This window comes from Hypomesus transpacificus, chromosome 11 (assembly GCF_021917145.1).
Source record: "Hypomesus transpacificus isolate Combined female chromosome 11, fHypTra1, whole genome shotgun sequence".
NCBI lineage: Eukaryota > Metazoa > Chordata > Actinopteri > Osmeriformes > Osmeridae > Hypomesus > Hypomesus transpacificus.
In genome coordinates, this window is record NC_061070.1 from 4,921,664 (window position 1) to 4,944,712 (window position 23,049).

Consider the following 23,049-nt stretch of genomic DNA (forward strand, 5'->3'; position numbering starts at 1 on the left):
CGTCTGCTAAATGAATACATGTCAAATGTAAATGTGTATCAAACAGAAAAAAGATTACAGTAATTCAAGAGTAGCCTGCAAGGTTTCACATCACATATTGCATTTACACTGCCATGGAAATTGTTACTGTAATTGCCATACATCATGGTTACTGTTACAGGAAATGTGTACAGCACAATATAATTTCACACAATAAGCACATCAAAACAAACATTATGTATAACCTACACTAGTAGTATGAGTAACCACAGTAAGTTTCAGGCAAGTGACACTTTCCTAGTTAGAGTTAGCAGGGGGTGCATTACAGTAAGCCTGGCATGAAATGCACCTCCTCTATTGTCTGTTCTGTATATCCCAGCATCAAATGATTCCTATTGTACACTGAGGGGACTAGTATGAGTAACCACGGTACCTTTCAGGCATCTGACCCCTTCCTAGTCAGAGTTGCAGAGGGTGCATTTCATGGCAAGAAGGAAACACATACAGTAAGAAAGTAAAGCAAAGCTGGGGTTTCACTAGTTGTCGTCCTCACTGTCTGTCTGGCCACAGATTTCATTGACATCAAATCTGATGTTCTCCCTTACGATGCAACAGGGGAAGAATTGTTGTTCATGCCTCAACAATCCCCTACACTGATCTACCGTGACATCATCACAAGCAGCATCCATTGTCTGGAGCAGGGAGCTCTGGTTTTGAGCCCGATGCTCATGAACCCTCCACCTCCAAGCAGAAAAAACCTCCTGGATAGGACTAAGGAAACAGCATTCTTTGATGGGCAGTGAATCCTGATGAGTGGGTGACAGTGGAAGCTTACATTGTCCCACACAATGACAAATGTAAGAAAGTGGTCTCATGTAGAGGGATAAGATAGGAGTGCAGGCAGTCCAAGGACACCAGGATTGTCTGGGTATTGTATGGGCCAAGACTGGGAATGTGGGTGACTAAACCATTCTCTGAAATGGCAGCACAAACAATGATGTTTCCCCCGAGCTGGCCTGGGTAAAGCTCTAAATATTTGATGGAAGGATTTATACTCCTGGATAGCTCCTGTCAGCTAACTAAACTTACTGTGTGATTGGTGATCGGATGTGTCCCCTTGTTTAGTAAAGTTCTAGTTGCACCTGACAATGACTGTAAGCAGATGATCCAAGAGATCCATATTACCATGATGTTTTTCATGGTATTATGTGCCTGAAAGGTTTTTGACAGTGGAGTGAACTATTGTGCAGGTGATGATGTACACAAGGAAATTATGCCAATATGTTTTGCAGAGAACAACCACTTGACTGAGAAACAACAGTCAGTTTAGACCAGCAAGATATTTTCAATGGATAGTTGGCCTAATTGAAGGCAATTATACCTAACCATTTCAAAGATGTGCGAAATCATTTGAAATGTGTGCAAACTGTAGGCAATTGCACTTGTCATTTACAAGGATGTGCTAATACAATTGCAATTTGATTAAAGGAATAACCAATTCCAATCTGTGGTGAACAAGTGCCCAGCGGTTTGGAGGTTTGCACGTGTTGTTTTGAGAATGTAATTTCTGTTTCGTGAAATTAGCCAAACCAATTGAGAAAAACTGTAATAAGCATGCAATGTCTGTCAACTAATTTTCAAATAAAATGTGGTGCACTTAAGATTGTAACAGCAGAATTGATTTTGCGGTAGGTTATTTGTATACACTGACCCCACTGTACATCTTGCCATACAAAATACAGAGCTGCATTTTCACTCTTATGTGCTTTAGCTATATTTGTTGTGTTGGTGAAGTTACTGTAACACCCCTGTGAAATCCAGCATTACCTAGTCCTAGCATATGGTTCTGAGGTGCTGAATTTAATTTGAATCTTTCCACTGCTTTTTCTGCAAGAATGCTTTCCTTGCTGTCAAAATGTTGCAATTGCAATAGACTCGGAACAAACTGGACCTAGCCTGGCTGCCAGCCCAATTTAGCCCCGCCCACAAAAAAATTGGGTCGGGAAGTTGGGTCTGGAGTTGCCTGGTCCTAACCAGACTCTCATAGATTTCATTTGTACAGAGAGTCTGGCCTCGCTCCATTGACAAGCGTTGACTTCCTGGTAGGCGGGTACTGTTGAAATATTGGATCTGTCCAGAGCCACTCTGATCTGCCATAACCAATCGCTAGCGTTCGCCTTAGCCAATTCCTTCACCACTACTGTAACAGAGCTAGCTACCATAGCTGGAAAATCAAACTTTTCCCGAACCCCGTGGGGAGGAGGGCCACAACATCATGGCTACCAACAAAACTCAGCAAAACTTGTTCTTGCTCCGGCTTTAGCTGTTGGATATTCGGCAGCGTTGTCACAACCGACTGAATTGCTTGGCTCGCATCTTTCTCCATCACCATTGCGGAACTACAACACAAACTAGCGCACAACATCAACGTCATCATTCTCAGCCACTCCCTCTGTTCGCTGATCGGCCGGTAAAAAAGTAACCTGCAAAATCTGACTTACCTACTGAACGGCCAGACCGAGTACAGAAGCTAAATCCAAATTGAGCGGAAGTACGTAGGTCGGCAGAGCCAGGCTAGGTCTGGAGTAGCTTGGTTGCGGAAAAACTATACCCGAACAGGAGCTGTTCGGATCGATGAAATTGTCAGGGCGGGCTTTATATGATGATGGACAGATGATCAACAGTAACGTAATCAACCACGTCACCAAAGAGCGCTTGGGTTGAATTTGTTTTCAACAAACAACATATTACGTTGCTCTGATTGGTTGTAGGTCTATCCAATTGAGCGAAGAGGCATTTGTTTTACGAGTTCGGTTGAAACACGCCCCATACTCACAGCCCAACGGAGAGTTACCAGACTCATATTCTGACAAGAATTATGAGTATGACAACGTCAGGCTAAACTGGACCAACTAGCTTCAGTAAATGGGTAGATAAAATATTTTGGTTTGCTACCTACATGCATACAACATGATTGCAACTACTTGTGGCCTTGAAAACACTACTAGCAATACAATTAATTGTGCACGTGCGTGTATTATGCTAAAGAGGTTCGTTTTCCAAGTGTGCAGAGATGTCAATATGTATTGATAAGTGTTACTGATGTGGTATACCTACTCTTAACCAATTATAATTATGTATGTCATTGATTTGTGTCATTATTATATGTTTAGGCAACACACATACAACAACAATGTACATTTATTTGAACAATGTTCTGGAGATTTCATTATCACTTAACTGTTAACTTGCTCTGATGACTAATAGCAGCGCAATAATATAACAAATATGCTCATTTAAGTGTAATGTTGCAATGTTTCTTTAGAGAATTAGCCATTTGTTTGACTTTTTTCTGAAGCCCAGTCGACCACTGACAATATAGTACCTGGGGGGAGTCTCTTGTGTTACGTAAATCAGCTGCCGCTCTGATCCGAAATAAACGTTTTTAACAGTTAATCCGTTGTCTTCTGATTGTGTTCTTATTTATTTTTATTAACATGCATTACTTGTTACTATTTCTGTCACAAGTTTGATTTTAGAAATGGTTGATGAAGTTGCAACGATGATTTTAATGAAGTCAGTAATGAGGGCGATATACTGTATAAAGTCCCATTCACCTGTGTTTCTTACTGCACCATGGCATGCTAATTTCTGAACTAAGTTATGGATGATGAAGCATCGTTATTGAGACGTGCTTTCAGACGTGAGAGGTTAATACATTGTTTTACAGATATGCTTAAGTGTGGATTGAAGTCACTTGTTACGGTGTGGTACAGAGAGGACCCAAATGCAGCACAGATACAATCAGGTGTTTTATTGGGTGTAGTCCGGAGTTGTGGTCTTGGTTGATAAATCAGCAGGTCGGCAGGCAGACAGGGACTGGGTTCTTGGATGACGATCCTGGGCACAAAGAAGACAGGTTAACAAAAGGCAAGTGAATTAAGCAATGCTTGAGGGTCAAATGCGCATACTACCACAGTAGCTGTGACAACGAACTGACGAGGAGTGGTTGGAAAGCTGGGTTGAAGTATGCAGGATGATGAGGTAATGGGCGGCAGGTGTGTAGGGTTTTGGCAGGGTGATACAGGTGAACCAGCAGGGGGTGTAAAAGGGACAGGAACCAGGTCGTGGCTGTAACATCCCTTCTTTTTCTAGTTTCTTTATCTCCAGATTCTGTTTCCTCAGTGTTTTCTTCTTGATTTCAATACCAAGGTCCAGATCCTGGAGACTTTTACTGACAGCAATCTGTGCATCTGCCAGCTCAATTAGCTTTTTCAGATGTTGAGTAGCGACATCTGACAGTTTGTGAATTCTGTAAAGCACCCATTGATTAGCATAGCAGGAATTGTGCATGATTTAGATTTCCTTTAGCCCATACTTACTACGTTGCCAGGCTGGCTGTCAGGCTGTAGCCTACTGCGTCTGGATCCTGTTACAAATATATATATATATATATATATATATATATATATATATATATTATGAGTGCTATATAACTGACTTTTATTGTGTTAATTGTTGTGTGGTTTGTGTTGTATATTCTCATGTGATGCCTTCTTGCTGCATACAAATTGCCCTTCTGGAGCAAAGGATAAACTGAACTGAAATGACTTATCATCCATTATGGTCTAAATATGCATTTCCATACGATTTACATGATACCTCAGGCCTTCTGGAGTCCAGTGACAGTCTCCTCATCATCAGCTGCAGAAGCCCCTTCCCATACTACAGATGTTCCTACCCCTTGCCATATTGAATTGAATTTGTATTGACAGGATGTGCAAAGCCATGTGCTTTTAATGAATAATACTCATTGGATCTTCGTCTGGTGGCAGGAGAGTAACTGTGTCGCTGGACACACAAGGCCTGCAAGTACCGTGTATGAAGAGGGCAGTTTTAGCAGGTGGTCAGTAGCTGTCCCACCCTCAATCCCTTCCATCACTGGCCTTCCTTGGTTTAAGACAAGAGCCAATTCCCCAGCTGGGGTGAAGCCTGGAGCTCCCCACCCCCCCAGTGCCAGACAAATGAGCCTTCTTCTTAACTGCCAAATTCAGTTTAGATCAAATATGTAGCAGGCATCTTGTAAGTAATTACATACCATTTACAAACTGTTAAGGCACTTAACAGCCTGCAAAATGTTTTTATATTTTATCTTGACTTGTTGCCAAGATCTTTTTTGTCCAGTCATGTTTGTTCTGTATGAACATTAATTGTAGAAATATATTTAGAATTGAACACAGCTTATAAAGATTAGTGCATTTGGTTGTAAACATATTCTTGCATTGTGAATAAGGGTTTGAAATGAGGCCTTGACTTTAGGGTAAATTTCCTGAGGAAAATGAATTCCCTCTGCTCACTTTTAAGGCAAAGTAGGCTAAATAATAATACATTTTAATTACATAGTGCTTTACATGGTAGTCTACTCAAAGACACTTTGCAGTCAAACCAGCACATTTAGCACATAAACACAGATACAGCATACAACCAACACAAAACAAGCATATTAAAAGCAATTAAAACAGAGTGTACAACTTTCCTAGAGAGTAGGCAAGATATTTTTCAATCCTTACGTATTCAGTCGTCAGCGATTGTCTGCCAGGCTTTTCTCTCTGTTTAATAACAACAGCCGTATTTCTGTTTTTACATAGTGGCTGTTAATCAATCCGAAGAACGCTGAGAACGCAAGTACATTCTTTTGAAGAACGTCCTTGCGAGAATGGTCGTGCAAGGACGCAAGGACGGAGAATGAATTGAGATGGTTAGGGTTTTCCTGGACTTGCAGCATTATGATAACACTGACAAACTACAAAAACTAGATAACAAAGCAAAAAAATGGTCCGTCTACCTGTAATTTTACGTTTTCTGGAGCCCTTGCTAACTTACAGTAGGCCCTACATAATGTTAACTAGTGTCTGCACTGCACTGAGATGCTAGCTATCGAGAAGTCGGAGCAAATTTACAAATGAGCCGTTTCATCAATAAAATAAAAACATTTTCAGCGACTGAACTGACTTTCTTGCACATTTTAATTTAGATGCTGATTTACACGTAGGGCCTACTGTTTAGCTGAAATATGAAAAGTAAAAAATTACAGTTGTGAGGTGTGTCCGCCTCGCTTGACATCTTGCAATGACTTCTGGGGAATCAGAAGCGTTCTCGCTGGTGAAGTCACCATCCGATGCATCCTCGATAAAAGGGGCGGATCAGGAACATTTCCGGGTATTTTTGGCGTTCTTGGTGACTTGTGTTCTTTGGATTGGAACCGTACTTGGGCAATGAAAGATGACGTCAAACGAGTTCGCAAGAACACAAGAACGGAAAAAAACGTGGATTGATAAACAGACAGTATATGCTTCACTATGCTTAAAGTTCCGTAATTAGTTTCTGCTTAGCATGTGAAAAATATGCCGCACGCGTCTTCTCCATTTCTGCATCAGTCAATCTGTGATCGATACCATGGTCTATTTAAGAAAGCCGTGAAGGTGCACTTATCCCAACTATGTACATCTGGATTGACATAGCTTCACCTTCTCATCCTGGTTTGGCAAACGAGCAACCGAATAAACCGCGATGAGCGGATCACACTAAATCCAGCTGCGCTTTTTCAGTTACCCTGGATTTCTTTATTCTAATTTTGTGCAATAGCCCCCTGGACATGCCAACACATTTTTGAAGGGTTGTAGAAAAGTTTTAAAGCGATACAGAAAAATCCAGCTCCTCCATCGCAGGGATCGTTCAAATGCACGATTTTTAGCTTTGGCCCACCACTTATTAAACAGGCTCTGTGACTACCTCTTGCCATTTTTTTGAGTGAAATTCCCAGTAATGATGTGTAATCATTTCAGTGTGTCTCCACTTGTCGGCCATGTGGGTAATGCTAATCTGCTATGAGGCCACTGTTCGTTTTAGTAGTTGTGGGCCATGGGCTTGTTTCTTTCTTGGGGTGATCATTTAAGACAATTCACAAAAAGTTAATAGCTCTCACTGTTAAACCCATAAGTGTACACATGACTGTATCAGTGACTATGGTAAGTAAACTATAAACCAAAAACTGATGTGATTTGACTGAGAATGGACTCGTGAGATCATACTGGGAAAAAATCATCCCAGAATGCAATGGGCGAGACATGAAATGCAAGCGCGCAACAAGTTGTAGATGCTAGCTAGCTGGCAATATAAAGATTTTGTCAATGTAAGGTAGTCTATCTCATTAATTATGTTCGCTACAATTTACTTCTTAGCATCTATAGTTTAGATAATAGTTCTGTTATTTCTAGTGACGAAGTACCCTTGTTATTTCCCTTAAATATTTAGCCTAATAACTACTAGATTGCTTGAGCTTATGCTAACCACGTAGGCTCACTTCGACTAACTCATTTAGATAGCCGGCAAGTGATCTTAAATAATTTAAAAAACAAATTATCGCTAAGTTACTCGGTGTACACGTCGGTGCAGCCCTTTTGCTAGCTAAACGCTGTCATAAAATGACAATGTGACTTTGTGGACGTTGAGCGGTCAGTGGATTCCGTGAAATTGTGTAAAGATGTATGCAAGGTCCTTGATGGTTCGTAAATTAGAGCCTGTAGTAGGGAGGACAAACCCGTTTGAGCGTTTTTCCTGAAATACGTTTTTATTAGTTATTCCTGGTGAAATTATGGAATTAAATGACATATTTACGATATTAAAATACGTGTGCACAATAATATCAACAATATTTGCTAAATGTAGACGTTTTTAAAGGTTTTGAATTTTACCTCGAAGCTACTTCCGTTAATCAGCAGTTTGTGAAAAAGAGGCTAGTTTTACAACAGCGACTTTGGATGTAAACTACTTTAACATGTTAGCTGATTAGCCAATATGAGTGAGATATGTATACAGTTACATTAACAAACCTCTTGCTTGTGAAGTATTTTGTCTTAAATACGAAGGGAACACATCACATTAACAATTCTAAAATGCTTGACACGCCAAATGTTGTCTTTTTTTGACAAGCGTCCCTGAAGCTCAGATTCCGAGTCGAGTTCCATGAAGCGTTGCAGTGAATGGTTGCAGGCACTCATCGGACTTAAACTCAAATAACTCAAATGTCCCAACTGGAAAAATGTTGCGGTTTCACAGTCCTGTAGAGGACATTTTTCTGAACAGATTGACATCAAGTTAAGGTTGTGGCATTAAAGTTCAGGTTAGTAGCCAAGGGTGTAAAGACCACTCGGCTAATTACAGACGTCTTAAACTGTTAAAACGCCAGTGCCACATTCGGGACGGTATTCACACAGGCATTGGATCAATCCTAGTTTTCGGGCCTACTAGCTCGAATGTTTTTAGATGTTTATCTGCTACAAATGAATGAGTTGTCTAAAAAATGAGTTGGAACAAAATACCACTATTAAGTGTGCCCTTTGCGCCCCTCCCCCCAGCTGTCTGGGCCAGGCTGCTGCTGTAAGTTGCTAGCCAACCTTTACTGAGGGGACTGTTTGAACGCGCTGGAATAAAAAAATGTTCATCTTTATGTATATTTGAGACCACAGATTCGTAGATGTACGTTTCCACTATATGTTAACCGATTTTAAGGGCGATCGGATTAAATGAGCGAAAACAAGGCACATCTGTCCATATTTTGTTAGTGAAGCAGGGAGAGGAATGCTCGTGGCAAGCTAACTGGCTGGGTAGAGCGATAGGGAGTTTGTTAGCACTCAAAATGTAGCTCTTAAACAGGGGCACTCCTAGGACATAAGCTCGATTATAAAAAATCCCCCAGCTGGGAAATGTTCGCGGTTTTCACAGTCCTGTAGAGGAGACCTTCATGAACACAATGACATCAAATTGAGGCTGTGGCATTGAAGTTCAGGTTAGTAGGCAATGGCTCAAAGTGCTCTCAGCCATTTACAGACCTCTTAAAATGGGAAAACCTCTGTGCCACATACGGGATGGTATTCACACAGGGATTGGCTCTAATTTGAGTGACAGGTTGATTCACCAATTGAAAAACTCATCTGGGAATTTTGATTTTTGTAAGGGGAGTGCCGAGATTTTACTGTCGCCGTTTGGCTTCCTAAACAGCAGTAGAATTACAAGTTTTTCTAAACCGCGTCGCGTACAGCATTACAGTGAGCTACACTGGTTTAAAACTACAGGTATATAAGGACAATTGTACCCATGAATTGTTTACTAGTAATATAATGTCATAATAAATCATAAAAGGTTCATCGATATGTGAGGCATGTTTATTATTTTAACGATCGAAAACGGATGTATCACAGACCGCTATCGTATATGTCGTTAAACAGAGGCTAATTACGCTAACGACTCAGTCATCAAACGAAAATTGACTACTGTTTTCGAAAGTAAATGTACTGATAATATCAGCGTACATCGTACTGTACATTAAATATCACAATTGTGTTTTTTATCACAATGTTAAATGAGGAGTAAGTTCAGTTTGGCATTTGTTGACGCTTGGAACTCTCCGTTGTGATTACATTGAGAGCAGAACGTTTGTCCTCCCTACCTGTAGAAGTACTACAATTAGCATACGTATTAGTCTAACTACAGTCGTATATAGTAATTATGTATCTTGACTTCCGATGTATGTTAATACTCTGCTGCTATCAGCCTAGATAGCTTGGAAGTTTAAAGCATCAGTCTGAAGTTTAGACTAACTTTGTTGATGAATTTAGTAAGCCATAGCCCAGCAACCTAGCATCACCAGTAGAGCCCAAACAGATAGATCAATCTAGATGTTGCTAGCTAGCCATTTGCAATGTTTATGCTAATCTGCTACTACAACTAGTAGGGAGGACAAACGTTCTGCTCTCAATGTAATCACAACGGAGAGTTCCAAGCGTCAACAAATGCCAAACTGAACTTACTCCTCATTTAACATTGTGATAAAAAACACAATTGTGATATTTAATGTACAGTACGATGTACGCTGATATTATCAGTACATTTACTTTCGAAAACAGTAGTCAATTTTCGTTTGATGACTGAGTCGTTAGCGTAATTAGCCTCTGTTTAACGACATATACGATAGCGGTCTGTGATACATCCGTTTTCGATCGTTAAAATAATAAACATGCCTCACATATCGATGAACCTTTTATGATTTATTATGACATTATATTACTAGTAAACAATTCATGGGTACAATTGTCCTTATATACCTGTAGTTTTAAACCAGTGTAGCTCACTGTAATGCTGTACGCGACGCGGTTTAGAAAAACTTGTAATTCTACTGCTGTTTAGGAAGCCAAACGGCGACAGTAAAATCTCGGCACTCCCCTTACAAAAATCAAAATTCCCAGATGAGTTTTTCAATTGGTGAATCAACCTGTCACTCAAATTAGAGCCAATCCCTGTGTGAATACCATCCCGTATGTGGCACAGAGGTTTTCCCATTTTAAGAGGTCTGTAAATGGCTGAGAGCACTTTGAGCCATTGCCTACTAACCTGAACTTCAATGCCACAGCCTCAATTTGATGTCATTGTGTTCATGAAGGTCTCCTCTACAGGACTGTGAAAACCGCGAACATTTCCCAGCTGGGGGATTTTTTATAATCGAGCTTATGTCCTAGGAGTGCCCCTGTTTAAGAGCTACATTTTGAGTGCTAACAAACTCCCTATCGCTCTACCCAGCCAGTTAGCTTGCCACGAGCATTCCTCTCCCTGCTTCACTAACAAAATATGGACAGATGTGCCTTGTTTTCGCTCATTTAATCCGATCGCCCTTAAAATCGGTTAACATATAGTGGAAACGTACATCTACGAATCTGTGGTCTCAAATATACATAAAGATGAACATTTTTTTATTCCAGCGCGTTCAAACAGTCCCCTCAGTAAAGGTTGGCTAGCAACTTACAGCAGCAGCCTGGCCCAGACAGCTGGGGGGAGGGGCGCAAAGGGCACACTTAATAGTGGTATTTTGTTCCAACTCATTTTTTAGACAACTCATTCATTTGTAGCAGATAAACATCTAAAAACATTCGAGCTAGTAGGCCCGAAAACTAGGATTGATCCAATGCCTGTGTGAATACCGTCCCGAATGTGGCACTGGCGTTTTAACAGTTTAAGACGTCTGTAATTAGCCGAGTGGTCTTTACACCCTTGGCTACTAACCTGAACTTTAATGCCACAACCTTAACTTGATGTCAATCTGTTCAGAAAAATGTCCTCTACAGGACTGTGAAACCGCAACATTTTTCCAGTTGGGACATTTGAGTTATTTGAGTTTAAGTCCGATGAGTGCCTGCAACCATTCACTGCAACGCTTCATGGAACTCGACTCGGAATCTGAGCTTCAGGGACGCTTGTCAAAAAAAGACAACATTTGGCGTGTCAAGCATTTTAGAATTGTTAATGTGATGTGTTCCCTTCGTATTTAAGACAAAATACTTCACAAGCAAGAGGTTTGTTAATGTAACTGTATACATATCTCACTCATATTGGCTAATCAGCTAACATGTTAAAGTAGTTTACATCCAAAGTCGCTGTTGTAAAACTAGCCTCTTTTTCACAAACTGCTGATTAACGGAAGTAGCTTCGAGGTAAAATTCAAAACCTTTAAAAACGTCTACATTTAGCAAATATTGTTGATATTATTGTGCACACGTATTTTAATATCGTAAATATGTCATTTAATTCCATAATTTCACCAGGAATAACTAATAAAAACGTATTTCAGGAAAAACGCTCAAACGGGTTTGTCCTCCCTACAACTAGACTAGCTACATATATCGGGTACGCCGTAGATGGACAGTAACTTTTAAAAATACAAGCAAGCAGTCATAGATCAGATTAGCTATAACTTTATTCATCCTCCAATAGCAAGATATTTCGTTCGAATTGAAATTGATATTTTGTAAAATAATAATAATAATAATAATAATAATAATAATAATTTTTTTTATTACTGAGACCTCCTAGTGCTATAAATTATTGTAGTAGTTAGACTAGATATGTCTAGTAAAGACAAGAAAGCAACCAGTCAAATGGTTATACAGTACTCAAAAACTGACGTTTACATTCTGTCATAACAGGATAGTTATTAGGTAGCTAGTAGTAGTAGTAGTCGATTAGAGAAGCAAAACTTGTTGAGTTACTGTAGCGTGTGTTGATAACCAGTGTGTCACATGCTGAACATTTTCTCCGGACTAGCTTACTAATGGGTCTAATACTTGTTATGTTTGGAGTGTAGGTGACGTCCAGAGAAACAACAAGTGGCTAATCATGACCAATAACGTTGGCTGTATCCCTACTATATTGAAAGGTAATTGCTGGCTAGCTATCTAACAATGAGTTTGATTCTGTTTGCAGTAGTATAACGGTTGTAGACGAGTGGGTGAGCTTCTGGCAGTCATGTTTGTGTACAAAATTATATATCTAGATCTCAGTCCAAGGTTCAGCCACTAGCAGAAATATACATATTAAAGATAAATATGGTTTTAATAGATGGAAATTACAGACTTGGGTTAACCAGAGATTTACTTTTGCCTACAGATGTTGTCGCCTATGTTGATGTGTGGTCATCCAGTAAAACGGAGAACTACTCTAAACCTTTTATCGAGCTGTTGCAGGAAATGGGAGCAGAAGTGAGACTAGAGCATGCACACACATGCGTGCATACACACACATGTACACATACTCTCGCTCACACACTCCCTCTACTGTTTTCCTTCCTTCATATACATGCTTCACATGCTTACTCACACAAAATCACTCTCCTTGTGTGATGATAACAGGTCACAAGAAGATTCAACAAACAAGTTACGCATGTAGTCTTTAAAAATGGCCATCAAGCCACATGGAACAGAGCCAAGAAAACTGGTGTAAGACTGGTGTCTGTCCTCTGGGTGGAAAGGTAAAGCTATTATCCAAAAAGAATGATCTACAAAAGATTACACTTACAGTTTACCATTTATAAGTAGACACTTCTACACTAGCTAAATTAAGGTTGGCTGGATTATTAATTAAACTTTTCTGTTAATCATTTCTACATTAGCAGAAGTGGGTTTCTGTTCAGTTTTATTGCTTACAATTATTGTATCTGCCACAAGATGGCACCGATAGTCTTACAGTTTGTGGCTCACTGGTTTGGGTATCTGGAATCAATTGTGTAAGGTGTAAAGATGAAGGTGAACAGGTGGATGAAGAGTTGTGCCCTGCATTAAATGAGGAAGTCAATCCTGCCTTCAAGAAAAGAACCGTAAGTATTTAACTAAGACTATTGCAACGTTAAGGAGATGCTGTTTAGATTTAGTTGATATTATTGATCGGGATTGTGTTGCCCAAAAATACACATTTTCTATGTCTACGTTATTTCAAACGCATACCTTATCTGAAATGACCGTAATTTTCAGACTATAAGGCGCACCTGAATATAAGCCACAGCAGCTAAATTGAATGATGTGTACATATATAAACCGCACTGGACTATAAACCGCAGGTGTTTTAATGTTTAATTACCATATATAAGGGTTCGTGCACAGAGGGGATTGTCAGGACAGAGATGGCTGCTTGAGGAAGTTCACAATTATTAACATTTCAACAAACAAGTTGAATATTTGCATAACGTATTCAAGTGTTACCATTTAGTGCAATAGTAGCTACAGAACATATACTGTGCTGTGTAAACTGTACTGTATCACATAGTGTTTCAGACACACACACTTTTCAACTTTCACACATCGTATAAGTTGCCCCATTATCGTCCACTCTAAATCACCAACGTTCAGGGCCCCATTATTGTCCACAACTGTTTCTTCCGTTAATTTCTTAAAGAAGATATGCAGCAGCAACGAAATAAAGTAACTTATCGATATGTACACATCTTATATTGCTGCACACCAAATTACAGCTTCTTACTTTGAGATTTGAGTATCTAAATACGCTCTCAAACCGTATGTGTAGCATCTGCCTTCCGCAGCGTCAAACTGAAATTTCTCCATTGAAAGTGGTTGGGTGGACAATAATGGGACCCCCTGGCTAATTGCTAAAATCAGGGAAGTAACATTTCTAGTTATATCCTGATTGGATTTCAAAACAGGAATGTTATAATATAGATGTGTATCTGTATATTAAAGTACAATGCTGTGACACAACGTTTTTTATTTGTATTATAACGACATTTTGGTAACATTTCTAACGAGTGTCGAGAGCTAGGTGGATGATAATGGGACCCCTTATGCTACCGGCAGTGATCTACACTTGTGGTTTTCAACCAGTGGTCCTTGAGGGACTTCACAATCATTTAACCACTTAACTTTCGCTATTTTTGAAAAACCTTTAAAAAGTGTGCACATCTTTGAATATTTATATATTTTTTAAGCGAACATTTACTGATATCTAAGTGGCCGTTAGCTGTAAAAATTTGATAAGCCGCACCGTTATATAAACCGCAGGGTCGAAAAATGGGAGAAAAGGTGCGGCTTATAGTCCGAAAATTACGGTAATGTTGATTCTAAAGCCCAAATTGTTCAGCGGACAATTTCTTTTTTTAATGTAGCATCGTTGCATGCAGCCTAGAGAGACACCCGAGAAGACCCCTGATGGTGACAAACGCATGAAGAAAAAGCTAGACAAGATGATGAAAGAACTGGTGCCGGCCAAACCTCTCAGTAAGAAACCTTTTTTTACTTTAGGTGACTCCTTGACATAAACATTGACATGCATTCGTGTTACCTCAATTCAGATGGTCTTTGTCCTTAGTTACAGACGTGTCTCCTTTCATCATTGATGAAGATAATGGGATAGTTTACAGCCCCACTTTAAAAAGGTCGGACTCAATGGCTCAGCGTCTGAAAGTAATGAAAGAGAAGAGAGAAAAACTTTCACCCACAGGTTTGTTTTATAACTAAACTGCATGATGTACGGTATATCCGGATTGATCTATGACTATAAATTAATACAATAGCTGAACATGACACAGTAAGTTGGAAATGCCACAGAATTATATTATTTATTTAATTATTATGTTCTACAGGTTTAGATACTTTACATATTGAAACATATTAATCTTAACACATTTCACTACACCACTCAGTGCATGAACAGCTATTCTAAATCTTCAAGTACTTTGTTACTGGCCTTATTGTAATTTGATTTCATTATTTATTTCAGCTTCACAGTTGGTAGAGTCAGAATTATCCTCTGACTGGAAACCTTCTCTTGATAGTACACCCACATGTACTTTCCCTCAGGTGCTTGGTACGTAATTACTGGTCAAATCAAAACAGAATTACTTATACTACTTACTTTTACTGTGTTCTCATAACAGTTTATTATCACTGCCTGCAGATAATGAATCATATGATGACTTCAGCTCATCTTCTGGGGCTCTGGTGAGATCTGGCAAGAAACAGAAGACACAACAGAAACGCTGGCAGTCGCCTTGCAGTGACGTCCCACCAAAACAGAAATCGTCCATTTATTCTCTTCCTGGTTTGTCAGATGAAGTTAAAGAGTGCAAAGAAAGTAGAAAGCCAAGGAAAACTTCAGTAAAAATTGTTCCCGTCAAGGTAGACATGATTTTTGGATCCCCTGTGAATTGCAGTCCAAAGGGGAGGCATAGTGGACAATCAGTGTTAGAATCTGACAGCCTGGGCAACAGAAAACATGGATGTTCATCTAGCGCATCTAAAGAACTGATAAGTACTTTTTCAAACAGTAGAAGAACAAAGTCCAATGCAAACAAAGAACTGGAGAGTGAAAGTATTCCTAGTTGCTCAGCAACATCCACATTCACACCGGAGAGTGGATTGCCTCAAAACATGTCTGGGGACATTTTCCTTCCGTTACTAAAAGGGGGTGAACAAAGATCCAAGCGTACCCGACCCTCTGGTTCTCCCATAGCACAATCCTCTGCAGATCTTGTTGACTCTCCAAGTACTGTTCACACCTGTACCAAGGAGGAGCAGGATGGTTTTGATGATTTCTTCTCTCCAGCTAACCACCCCCAGAGGCAACGCAAAGAACCCCTTTCACGCTGCTTGTCCTTAGGGACCATGGTCCAGATCCCCTTTAACCTTGAGTCTAGCCCTGGGAAGAGGAAGAAACGTAGGAGTGTATCTGCCGGGTCAACATTGACCCAGGTGAAAAGGAGGAAACAAGATAATAAGCTGGATACAAACAAACACTCCTGTCAGCCTGCTAATGTCAGCAGTGTCTTAGATCAACAAATGCCTCTTGGCAAGGCTGCAAAGTGGATTCTAACCTCTACAGACCATAATAATATTATAACAACATTGGCTAAAAAACAAATTAGACAGAGCTCATTATCATTTGCTCAGATTAATGAATCATCTACTGGATCTGTCACGACTAAGCCTTCATTGTGTCATGCTACTTCAAAAACCTGTGTAACTGTGGCTGGAGAAGACTTGGAAGAGCACAGAAGTCCAGACCATCTGGAAAGTATGTGAAAACAAAGCCTGTTGTCAAGATTTGTTTAATCACAATTGGTACTAATTCAGCTTAATTAATAAAAGCCCATTCTTTAAATCTGGGTTTTTATCTTGAAATAAGTGTAAGACCAGGGACTATTTGGGTTTGACTGGAGTACTGTTTGATATGATAGCAGGGAATACATTTGTTTATTGCCCCCAGGGACTACAGTGACATGCGTATGTTTATAAAAAATTTATGGCAATCTTGATCTGACCTAGGTCAGTGTATTCAGGGTGTGAAAGATATGTACGAGGATAGCCAGTAACTTTAAATGCTGGATGATACAGTACATTTATTAAAATAGTACAACAAAATCTATCATAAGAATGAAATAAATCAATAGGAAATACGCCTTCAGTGTAGCAAATTGTAAAGTCAGTTGAAGTGATGGATAGTAGGCCTACAAGCGCATGGAAGCTTGTATATTACACAAAACTCCAAGTGACTGGTTTATTTAACAAACAACCATAAACACTCAACTATTGTGACCAACCCTCAGAGGGTGTGGGCCAGACATTTTGAAGATATAGGATTCCCTCCCCCCATGTCAGCATTATGAATGAAGATGCAATGTATGGGAGTACATGGCCAGAGAATTGGATACACCTTAACTCAGTCCTACATAAGGAATGCAACTCAGCATTTGTTTAATCTCATTATCTACCATGTAAACGTATGGCATATTTAAAGTCAGGAGTCAGGTGGCAGGTGGCAGAGCGGTGAGGGAATCGGGTTAGTAATCTGAAGGTCACCAGTTCGATTCCCGGCCGAGCCAAATGACGTTGTGTCCTTGGGCAAGGCACTTCACCCTACTTGCCTCCGGGGGAAATGTCCCTGTACTTACTGTAAGTCGCTCTGGATAAGAGCGTCTGCTAAATGACTAAATGGAATGTAAATGTAAAGTGAATGGAGGTAATCAGCATATTACTTTAAATTAGCTTTTAAGTCTTAATTGAATGCCATGTGACTGTTGATCTCATGGTTTCACAAACCACATGAATGAGGATTTGATTCTACTTGTGTTCCAATATGTGAACATATTTCCATAACACTTTTATGAGAGTCCCTGGGGGGTGCCTGGAGTAGCAGGGAAAGTTAATTTTGAGTAAAAAAAAACAATTGTGTTCAAAGAACACATTTCAAAGCAGAATTTATAATTTTATTGTACTGTATTGGCATATCGAACACTTAATAAATATAATGTATTCTATTCCTTGTAGACCATTTCATTGTCTTATTTGACGCAGACGTATAAGTGTTAATGAAGAAAGCTGCACCTGCTGCAGGAGTGGATGGTTGATGTTTTTTTTTTGTGTGTTTTCAGCTGTTGGCAGAGGAACTGAGTGTGATGCGGCTGATACTGCTGCCATGTCAGAGAGAATATGTGAGCAGAAAAGACAAGTTAATGAGAAGGCCAAGAGAATGGACACAAAAACTAAGGTAACTAATTTAAACATGGCCTCACTGAATTATAGTGTGTACGTAATGTATTGGGTTTTAGCTACCTCATTTAAGGTTGTGATGCCGACAGTTCGCCCATTCAGTTTTATAATTATGAATTCATTGAGTTGGTTGTGGAGGAATCTGAAAAGAGAAACTGGTCAAATTTGGTTCCAAGAACGCTTGGTATTAAACAAACTGAACATGTGTATTGTTTAAATTCCCAATAATCCAGGTGCTCAGAAACTGCTCTTACTCAGGTTGAGATAGACTCAGCTGCCTACCACAGGGTCTTGGTGGTCTCCAAGGTTTTCAGTCTCTTACCTCCATGTTGGCAGCACGCAGCTTTGCAGGCTTGTGACATGGATCTGGCTCTCTGTTGTCTTGGTGGGCTCAACCCTGACAGGTTGAGACCACTGTTCCAGCTTTTAAGAGTTTGAGATGAAAACCCTTTCATCTTTCTTAGGAATGTTGTTAATGTTGGTTTCTTGTAACCTGTATCAAAGAGGGAATGTTTTGTTTTATTCCCTCAACCTTAGTAGGATGAGATTTGATATTTGAGGTTGTCCTACCAAGAGGTTAGGTTATTGTAAGCTGATGCTTTTTCATTGAGGTTACAGAGGTAAATTCTCCAGAGTGTTCACAGAATACCCTTTGTTCCCTGACCACCAAGTCTTTCTGGTAACTATCTTCACTTGGTTTAGTGTTTTGAGTTGGAGCATCACAATCTCCTTTGACATGTTGTCCCTGACACACATTAGGGGAGGTTAGGGAAGGCACTGTTTGAATTAACCTCCCTCCACACACACCGCATCTGGACAAAGGTTGTCATACCCAGAGCCAAATTAAGTAATGTGCAAGTGGGCCACAACATGACTGTAGAGCTGCTTATATTTTCCCTGTTTGTCTACGCTGATAATTACAATAACGTTCTATCACGTGATTTAACAAATCAAGAGCCCTAAGAATAAAGACTGTCTGAAAGAGTCTTAAGAAGACAGTTGTGTAGAGTTTTTTTGATGAAGCACGCCATCTGATGTGCCTTGTACCTTAGTTGCAGTAATGTTATTGTTTGTGTACCATTGGATGTTTGTATGTACTCCCTTGATGCTATAAAGATATGTATTTCATATCTGGTTGCGGATTTGAGATATAGTCGAGCCAAGTCGGCAGGAGCAAATCCTCTGAAAATGTGATTCTGACTTGAACGTGAAAATGTATCCAACCGAGGTCTATGTTTACAGTTAACTAGTGCCTGATCAGCATTTTGACAATCCCCATCTTTCATGTGCCTCCACGGGCATCATGGGAAACTCATCCCATTCCCTTCAATTGGTCCTCTGGTCATCCCTCGCCCCATACTTCACTAGCGCATGCACTCGGAGGCTGTATTGCAGGCTGTACAATAACTTCAGTGAATTTTGTTTCGTTAATGAAATAACGCAATTAACGAAGGCATTTACAATGAAATTAAACTCAGCGCTTGATGCACTGGAGTTCATAGGATGGATATCGGGAAATTATGTGTTTTAGAAGCAAATGTCCTTTTGCAACTGATAATCAGCTGCTATCAAAGTGGTTTGCTGGCTAGCTAACACAACAACAATATAATCTGGATGTACTGGAATAGATCAGTGACATCAATTCATGTTTTCTGATGTCAAAACTGCCTGCACATAGCAAATGTACATGAAAGTGCTGTATGGTGAATTAGGACTACAATAATGACAACTGGCTCAACCATTGTGCATGTAATGACTTCTGTTTTGAACTAAATGTTTATACGTTTGTGGTGGTAGGACAATTGAACAAAGAACCAAACTAGTACATTTTGATCAACATAAGCAATTTATTATGTAGGAAACGGCAGACAAATGAAGGCTACATAATCATGTGCATGAATGTAGGCTACCGCAGCATTGGCAATTTGCACTATCAATCTATAATTTGCGTGCCGACACCTGGACTAATGTGTGCCGCTGCAATGGCTATTATAGCAAGCACAGAAGAGAACATGCGGGCTCGCAACAGCTTGTGTTTTTGGTTAAACTGCGTTTATTTTACTAACTTTGATTGGGATACTGCGTTTCTTTTACCGGAATTATCAATCTAAATGAATGCACTGAGTAATAAAGTAAATAAGTTAAAACTAGTGCTGTCAAACGATTAAAATATTTAATCGCGATTAATCGCATTAATGTCATAGTTAACTCGCGATTAATCAATTAATCGCACATTTCTATCTATTCTAAATGTCCCTTGATTTCTTTTTGTCCCATTCTTTTTTCAATTTTAAAGCTCTTATCAACATGGAAAAGTGGTTCGGATTGCTTCGTGCAAATATTTTTTTATTGAAAACAACATTGCAATCGCCTGGCTTTGACGAGGGGGCGGAGAATTCGCATGAATCGCATCAGCTGTGTGCTTGGCCATCAAGTGGTATTTCAGACTGGACGTGCTGCGATGATAACTCAGTTTACAACGACAAAACACACAGATCACTTTGGTCTTGTCAATGGAACCATTTGGCAACTTTTTAAAAGTAAACTTTCCATTCAGAATCTTATCGGCATCCATTTCGGCGTCTCGCGCTCGCCATCCACTCAAAACGTAACGTTAGCCTACTACCAGAGAATGTCTAATATCCGTAAACGGGCTCTGCTACTACTCTTTAGCCGGCTCGCAAGCCAAACAAGTGTGTGTGTGGCGTGCCTGTTGTTTTATTTCCGGTCTAGCTAGATCCGGTGTGGTGTTGTAGTCTTTCTAACGTCGGTAATTGTTGCAACAGCATGTGAAAAAAACTACATAGTTTGCTAGGCCAAAAAGAGCGTTAATCGCGCGATAAAAAAATTGACGCCGTTAATTTGGGTTTGCGTTAACGCCGTTAATAACGCGTTAAACTGACAGCACTAGTTAAAACGCAAAATATTTAAGTTAACCCCAGTAAAAAGGGTCTAGCGTCGCCCCTAAAGATAGTGTACAGCGTTTTCAAATTCTTCCACTTTACAATGCATTTTCATAAAGCTCTGTTTTTACAGTCAAAAACACAAAAAAGAAGACAAAAAAGGACAGAAAATTATGCGTTTTCAAATGAAAACATATTAGTGGGCCTTACATGTTCTCTCCTGCTCTCTCCAGAGCTTGTTAACAACTTATTTATTTGAATCGGGTGTGTTGGAGCAGGAAAACATCTAAAACAAGCAGGACAGTGGGTCCTGGGGACCAGGGTTGAAGACGACTTGGTAGATGAATTGCAGGTATTACAGCCTTCAACTGTTAAGATTAATTTAATTGTATCCATTACCTTCAGACTATTCAGAAGGCCCCGTCTTTTTCTATTGACAGTTTTTGCAAATGAAGTCAATATTCAATTGTAACAACCCATAATCGGAAATTTTGTTAGGTGATTATTTGTCATTACACACCTTTTCTTACCCCAAATTAAGCAGAAACCAAACATTTCTCTCTCTCCTTTTCACTGTATAAATAGGATCTGAGTCATTGTAGGAAGCATAGACTGACCATCAAGAGGCTCTTCGTCATACTCTAAAGAATTTCCTTTATTTGTGGAAGGGGTATTGAAATAGAGGACGTGCTACGGTTCACACCATCTCTTTGTCTTGGGTTCATGTTGTGTGTGGACTCTTATTCTTCAGTACTGCCCTCTTGTACTGCTCCCAGAACAAGTCCACTGCATGATATAAGCCCCAAAAAAGAAAGCAAGCCCCTTAGATGATCCTTCAAAATAGTTGTTGAAATTCCTAGTGTGATGTGCCTCTTTAGTAAAGGAGTTAAAAATGAACAGACTTGCTTGTGCTTTTCAGCTGTACCCTCAACAAAACAAAAGTCTGAAAAGCATTCAAAAATCTCGGTTGGCAGTGGTAAACCTCTTTTTGGGTCAATAGCAGCTGTGTAACTGATGAACTTGATGAACCCTTTCTTTGGTATAAGCAAACAACAATGGCCTTTTTAATCCCACCTAAATCAGTGTTGGGATAGTGTTGGTTGAAATCCATCTGAAAGGAACTTATTTAAGAATCCATTAAGTGAAGGAAAATCCCATGTAATGACTGATGGCCCCTACCATGACAAGTTTACGGAAAGCTAGTCTGGCTGAAAACAGGCTTTTTCAGTCAGGAAAGGGCTGTTTGATGACGGCGAATGTCAGCAATTCATAGAGATGAATCCTTGTTTTGTATTGACATGAAAATATGGTTTAGATATTTTAGCCTCAAGATTTGTGAAATATGTCATTCTGGACTATATCATTAGTTGAAAATGAAAAAGAGAGACAAAGCATTGAGTTTGGGACAGCATCCTTTTTGCATTCCTTTATTCAGTTGTCACACCTATGTGATGGAAACTCACGTAGAAGTCAGTCCTCATATTTGTAACGTTGTTGTCAGTAAAGTTCACTTCTGCCTTTTCCTCTCACCTTTTGCCAGAAAAAAAACTTTCCATCCTCTCATTTCTCACACACACTAAACTGTCCTGTTTACTGAACCCTACACCTGGCATTGATGTCACTGACTGCTACCCTACCCTAAGCAAAAGCTCTCTGCACTGGGCTGTGCGCAGTGGATGGAGATGGGAAGGGAGGGGGGTGATTATGCTGTTTGGGTGTTTTGGCAGCGCTGTGTTCAGAAGACCTTCACTCATAACTTCCTGTTTGGGGGACAGAAGAATATTTCCTGACAGGAAATAGCCTTGTGGCCCTGTTTCTCTGTGTTCTAACTGTTGCTCAGGTGTTCGTTGTTGTAAAAGGGGCTGATTATGTGGAGATGAGCTAGTTCTCAACCACAAGGAACCGCCATCCTGAAGGTACATTTTATATGGTTCCCAAACAAGTTTTTGTGTTTTGTGACCTTGGGGTTTCATTTCCGCCTGTCTTTGACAAATATGCAGACATCTGGCATGGGTTAGCTGTTGTGTTGGTGGATTGCAGAGTTGAGGTTGATTGTTCCCTTGGTCATATTCAGTAATTGCTTGAGCTTACGATTCAGCCTGCCCAGAGATATAAACCAATTAAAATATTCTGAACTTGACTTTTCAACTCTAATAATCCTATACATGTTTATATCTATAATGTACTAAATGTGTGGACTTGTATTTCAGACGATGAGAACACTGGTCATGACAAGCATGCCAACTGAGTAAGTGCATTTAGCTACCTATGTAAACTGTATCAAT

General features: G+C 39.8%; 1 protein-coding gene across 6 annotated transcripts in view; it reads left to right on the forward strand.

The window, feature by feature from the left end:
* The first annotated feature begins 6,842 nt into the window (after positions 1-6,842).
* Positions 6,843-23,049, forward strand: part of mcph1 (microcephalin 1) — a 38,505-nt gene continuing 22,298 nt past the window's right edge. The window contains exons 1-11 of one of the 6 annotated variants that reach the window (XM_047029629.1): positions 6,843-7,007; positions 12,173-12,244; positions 12,475-12,566; positions 12,717-12,835; positions 13,096-13,180; positions 14,480-14,591; positions 14,683-14,814; positions 15,094-15,180; positions 15,271-16,386; positions 17,744-17,859; positions 22,975-23,012. In XM_047029629.1, coding sequence (XP_046885585.1) covers positions 12,205-12,244; positions 12,475-12,566; positions 12,717-12,835; positions 13,096-13,180; positions 14,480-14,591; positions 14,683-14,814; positions 15,094-15,180; positions 15,271-16,386; positions 17,744-17,859; positions 22,975-23,012 — 1,937 coding nt within the window. In that variant the 5' untranslated portion in view covers positions 6,843-7,007; positions 12,173-12,204. The other 5 variants (XM_047029628.1, XM_047029625.1, XM_047029627.1 and 2 more) reach the window with 5 other exon arrangements.